At 41.5% G+C, this 6,042-nt stretch overlaps 1 protein-coding gene across 1 annotated transcript in view; it reads left to right on the top strand.

Moving 5' to 3' along the window:
- The window catches only part of tg (thyroglobulin), a 68,236-nt gene extending 66,582 nt beyond the window's left edge, over positions 1-1,654 (top strand). The window contains exons 46-48 of the mRNA XM_060921883.1: positions 913-1,053; positions 1,174-1,367; positions 1,524-1,654. Coding sequence (XP_060777866.1) covers positions 913-1,053; positions 1,174-1,367; positions 1,524-1,654 — 466 coding nt within the window. The remainder of the gene's footprint in view (positions 1-912; positions 1,054-1,173; positions 1,368-1,523) is intronic.
- Positions 1,655-6,042: the final 4,388 nt, after the last annotated feature.

The following is a 6,042-nucleotide window of genomic DNA, read 5'->3' on the forward strand; positions in this document are numbered from 1 at the left end:
CTGCAGTTGTCATGAACAGTCTTACACTCAAGTTTCCATCAATGAAGAGTTATAACATCAACAAAACTGACTTCATGTTAAAACTGTTAATGTTATAGTCATGCTGTCTGTTGTTGCCCAAATGAGGATGGGTTCCCTTTTGAGTCTGGTTCCTCTCGAGGTTTCTTCCTCATGTCGTCTGAGGGAGTTTTTCCTCGCCACTGTCGCCACAGGCTTGCTCACTAGGGATAGAAAATGTTTTCAGTCATTCAAATTCTGTCAAGCTGCTTTGCGACAATGTTTATTGTTAAAAGTGCTATTCAAATAAACTTGACTTGACTTGACATCAGTCTGTCTCAACACCTGAAGTGAAAGTAGCTCATGGAATTTAAAGACAGTCGTCATCTCTTCGCATGACTGATCACTTTTCCACACATGGGTGGGGGAAGAATTAATTCAGTTCTGTTTTGTTGACTAAATTTCTTGTTATTAATGTCTTGTTATTAGACCCTCATCATTAGGCCATATCAAAAGTGTCCAAGTGTATTACTGGCAACCCCATGTTGGATTTGTGACTTCCAAAGGGTTCTCACAAAGTGCCACACTTTCAGTTAAAAAATACTACTCCTGACACAGACACTACAAGAGTTCAGTGCAGTTCCTGTTTACACAAGGGAGAAATAGACCTGAAGAAGTTACCCAATTTACAGATATTAACAGTAAGTACTTTGGAAAATAAGTCAGCATTTATAGACCTGGTTTTACTCATTAATCTTCTACCTTCAGTCTGGAAATCTTGACTAAATGTCTTTAAAAAATTGCAAGACTTGTATTGCATAAAAATAGCTGTTGGAACCAAGGAAATTTAATTAGTCTTCTCTTTTTTAAATCATTTTAAACTGACTTATTTTACTATCTTTTTCCCCAAAACAGTGTTGATTTTTCATCTCCCCTGGATGTGCAGTATGTGTTTGGATTGCCGCATGTCGCAGAAACGCGAGAACTCTTCACCTCAACAGAGAGAACTCTTTCTCTGCAGATCATGAGCTACATGGCAAACTTCATTAAATCTGGGTACATTTCATAATCTCTATTTATGTGCCTGATTGTTATGCAGTGGCATAACATTTTTCATGTTTCTATTCACATTGTTTTGTGCTTTTCTTTTTTTTTTTTCTATAATTCTCTGTGCAGAAACCCCAACCTGCCTCTCTCAGTGTCTGGAGCGTCTTTTAGTGAGCTTTTGCCTCCCTGGCCTCAGTTCCTGCCCCACCCAGATGGACAGAACTACAAGGAGCTGTCTCCTACCCTCAGTAACCACAAGAGCCTCCAGGCACGCCAGTGCTCCTTTTGGTCCCAATACGTGCCAGTTCTGAGTTCCTCTACAGGTCAGTGACTCTCTGTACTATGTGGGAGCTTTACAGGGTGTGGTGACTTTACCTAAAATACCAGCAGGGCATGCGACATCCTGTCAGATTAAAATCTTTATCTTGATTTTCATTTTTGTATCCTTATAACTATACTTCTAACTCTTTCTCTTTCAGGAAAATTCTTGTCCAGAAATTCAGATGAAGAGAATAAACCATCTGAAGCTCCAAAGCCAGAGCCTTTGTCTGATTTCAGCTCTTTGGTGACACAAACCAAACCCAAGACTGAGAAGGATGCTTATAGTTAAACTGTCTAAGCTATGCACTTTTGAGCATTTATTCAAGACCATTTCATTTTCAACCACCATCACATATTTTCTGGAGTTCTGTGGATGTTTTAGCGATTGTCATACTTTTCTGGATTGAACAATAAACCTGCATTTTAAAAGCAATAAGAATCCAGAACAATCTCACTGTTTCCTTCTACATAATATAAGCACCATCAACAAATTATTAGCAGCTGTAAAACTGATTGAATTAAGAGATGTTGTAAAAAAATCCAAATTACGATAGCCAGAAAAACATCTGAAGAAATTAAATCAATACTTTGTCAAATTAAAGGGGCATATTAAATCAATTGTGCTTTTGCTGCAATGAAAGTTTCCAGCTGTTTCATCATGGTCCAGTTCTCATCTCATCTCATCTCATCTCATTATCTCTAGCCGCTTTATCCTTCTACAGGGTCGCAAGCAAGCTGGAGCCTATCCCAGCTGACTACGGGCGAAAGGCAGGGTACACCCTGGACAAGTCGCCAGGTCATCACAGGGCTGACACATAGACACAGACAACCATTCACACTCACACCTACGGTCAATTTAGAGTCACCAGTTAACCTAACCTGCATGTCTTTGGACTGTGGGGGAAACCGGAGCACCCGGAGGACACGGGGAGAACATACAAACTCCACACAGAAAGGCCCTCGCCGGCCCCGGGGCTCGAACCCAGGACCTTCTTGCTGTGAGGCGACAGCGCTAACCACTACACCACCGTGCCGCCTGGTCCAGTTCTACTGAACAAAATTTATTCCAAGTTATATATTATCACTCCAATCTTATAATTTGAAGCCTGGCTTTTCCGCTTTAACCATCTGCACACTATCATTTGCCTTTGACATAAAAACTAGGCAATGTTCAGGCAATTCTTCATATCATGGAATGTTGGGATATGACATTTTAATGGTGCACATTAATGCTTATAGATTTGCTCCAGAAACAATTCAGGTTGATTAAACCTACCAGATTTCACTCAGTCATCTTGAGGAACCGCTTGATCCTGAATAAGCATTCAAAAACACTACACACAGAGGAGGACTACAGCTGACTTGCTAACTTTAGGACTGCAGTTGTCATGAGCAGTTTTGCACTCAAGTTTCCTTCAATTGAAGAGTTTATAACATCAACGAAACTGACTTCATGTTAAAACTGTTAATGTTATAGTCATGTTGTCTGTTGTTGCCCAAATGAGGACGGGTTCCCTTTTGAGTCTGGTTCCTCTCGAGGTTTCTTCCTCATGTCGTCTGAGGGAGTTTTTCCTTGCCACCATCACCACAGGCTTGCTCATTGGGGATAGATTAGGGATAAAATTAGCTCATGTTTAAAGCCATTCAAATTCTGTAAAGCAGCTTTGCAACAATGTCTATTGTTAAAAGCGCTATAGAAACGACTTGACTACATACAAATCATATACGCAAATCAGATTGTAAAAATATTATCATTCAAAAAACTTCTAACATACAGTTCTGTTTTCAGACTTTGGAAATCTGAAAGCCACACTGTGATACCACTGAGGAGAAGGCAGGCATGAAAAAGAACTGTGTTTGTTAATTTATTTATATTCATGACAGTAAACTGCTGGAGAAGCTCACATTAGCTCAGGCTTTTCAGCAGCACAATAAAAAACATGTTGCATATACAGTAAATAAGCCATTGTTAATCACATACAGGTGTCTTTTAATTCATTGCCCACCCTTTCTCCGACACGCCACCTCCCATTGCAGCTGGGCCTTAACCACATCCTCACTGCCACACACACACACACACACACACACACACACACACACACACACACACACACACACACCTACCTACCTACCTCTGACCCAAGTCTGATGCTTGTGTGTACTGATAAGAAAAGTATTAAGAAAATGTGATTCTAGCTTTAAATGGTTGCTACTACTTTTCTTTAGCTATGCTACATACTGTAGTTTTGTCTATTTGTACAGAAAACAGTAGGTTATACATTGTCAGAAATCACATAATCTAATTGAATTGATATTACATAACAGTGCGACATTGTGTGATGATTTGTGCATGCGCTATACTAAGCTTACCATTTTTTCTTCCCTACATTAGCCTCAGAGCTCCAATACCTGACTAAAGAAATACATTTTGGATATCATATTTCTTGACTGAACAACTTTGTGGTACCAGGAAAAATCCTATTATTCTCAGATCCTCTCTAACCACCTCTGATCCTGATTCCTTGCACTCATTTATGTCAAGTATATTACAAAGTAGTAGACGGGTGGCAGAAATACCACAAATATGCTCCCTGTCTTTTACTAAAAATCTGAAATAAGTTAGTTTGGGCTTCCAGTTTAACATTAGCAGGTAATTAGAATCCTATTCTAATCTGATGTTGGCAAAAATAAATAGGTTTATAATATTTAATCGTTTCCACATTAAATACAGTGTATTTTACCTGTTGGTAAATTCTTTGTCAAGATTTTATCATTTAAACAAGATGTAGTTGACTCAGATGCCAGTAAGCTTGCTTTTCTGAGAAAAAAAACTGTCAAAAAAGAAGAGAAATGAAGGAAAACAGCATTAACAAGTCTCTTTCAGAAGGAAGTCAAGAAGAGAAGTTAGTTAAATTTTTATGGTTAATTGTTTGTGTTCACGGTGGTGTAGTGGTTAACACTGTCGCCTCACAGCAAGAAGGTCCTGGGTTCGAGCCCAGCGGCCAGCGAGGGCCTTTCTGTGTGGAGTTTGTATGTTCTCCCCATGTCTGTGTGGGTTTCCTCCGGGTGCTCCGGTTTCCCCCCACAGTCCAAAGACATGCAGGTTAGGTTAACTGGTGGCTCTAAATTGACTGTAGGTGTGAATGTGAGTGTGAATGGTTGTCTGTGTCTATGTATCAGCCCTGTGATAACCTGGCGATTTGTCCAGGGTGTACCCTGACTTTCGCCCGTAGTCAGCTGGGATAGGCTCCAGCTTGCCTGCGACCCTGTAGAACACGATAAGTGGCTACAGATAATGGATGGATGGATGGAATTTGTGTTTATATAGTCTGAGCATCTCTGGGGTTTTGGGAAGGGGCCATACACAATGTTAGGATAGGTGTTGTGAAGTGTATGCTATGCCACTGTTAATATAAAGGATAAGTCTGACAAGACTTGTTCAAGACATAAAAGGAAAATTTGCCATGGAAACATATGAAATCTGTTTACGCTGAAATGTTTCTTTTATGCTTTGTGATTCTGGAGCTAATTTATTGGTCAGTGCTATAATTTCCTTATTTCCTGTGAGACGTTACCTAGACGGGTGGCACGGTGGTGTAGTGTTTAGCGCTGTCGCCTCACAGCAAGAAGGTCCGGGTTCGAGCCCAGTGGCCGGCGAGGGCCTTTCTGTGCGGAGTTTGCATGTTCTCCCCGTGTCTGCGTGGGTTTCCTCCGGGTGCTCCGGTTTCCCCCACAGTCCAAAGACATGCAGGTTAGGTTAACTGGTGACTCTAAATTGACCGTAGGTGTGAATGTGTGAATGGTTGTCTGTGTCTATGTGTCAGCCCTGTGATGACCTGGCGACTTGTCCAGGGTGTACCCCGCCTTTCGCCCGTAGTCAGCTGGGATAGGCTCCAGCTTGCCTGCGACCCTGTAGAAGGATAAAGTGGCTAGAGATAATGAGAATGAGACGTTACCGAGACAAACTGTTACAAGATGTCTGTGGTGATCTAGCGACTTGTCCAGGGTGTAGCCCGCCTCTCGCCCATAGTCAGCTGGGATAGGCTTCAGTTTTGCCCAAGACCCTGTACAGGATAAGCGGCTACAGGTGATGGATGGACGAATGGATGTTACAAGATGTCACAGGAGGATATTGTTAGTACAGTTACAATTAGAGAATGTTGTTACTTCTCTCAAAAAATAAATGATAACAGTCAGGAAAAAGGAGCAAGAGTTTATTTTGTCAATTGCAGTTTTCCAGAATACAGTGCAGTTATACAACACAGTTGCAGCAGAGACTTGGCTCGACTTGGCACTGCACAGTGGTACAGTTCGTGGTTAGCACTGTTGCCTCACAGCAAGCAGGTTCTGGGTTCAAACCTGCCAGTCAGCTGGGGTTTCCTTATGCCTGTGTGGGTGCTCAGGTTTCCTCCCACAGTCCAAAGACATGCAGATTAGATCAACAAGATATTCTGAATTGCCCATGAGTGTGAATGACTGTTTCAGTGTGTTCGTAACCTGTCCGGGGTGTACCTCGGCTCTCGGCCTCAATGGATAAGAAGTATGGAGGATGAATGAGTGGATAAAAATTCATAAGCATGATGGCTACTACATGGATCTCTTTAGTCAGTAAGGGTTAAATCCTCCTGGCTCCACTATCAACAGTTATTCCAGCAGCATTGTGGGTAATGTAGGAGA

Source organism: Neoarius graeffei, chromosome 5 (assembly GCF_027579695.1).
Source record: "Neoarius graeffei isolate fNeoGra1 chromosome 5, fNeoGra1.pri, whole genome shotgun sequence".
Lineage (NCBI taxonomy): Eukaryota > Metazoa > Chordata > Actinopteri > Siluriformes > Ariidae > Neoarius > Neoarius graeffei.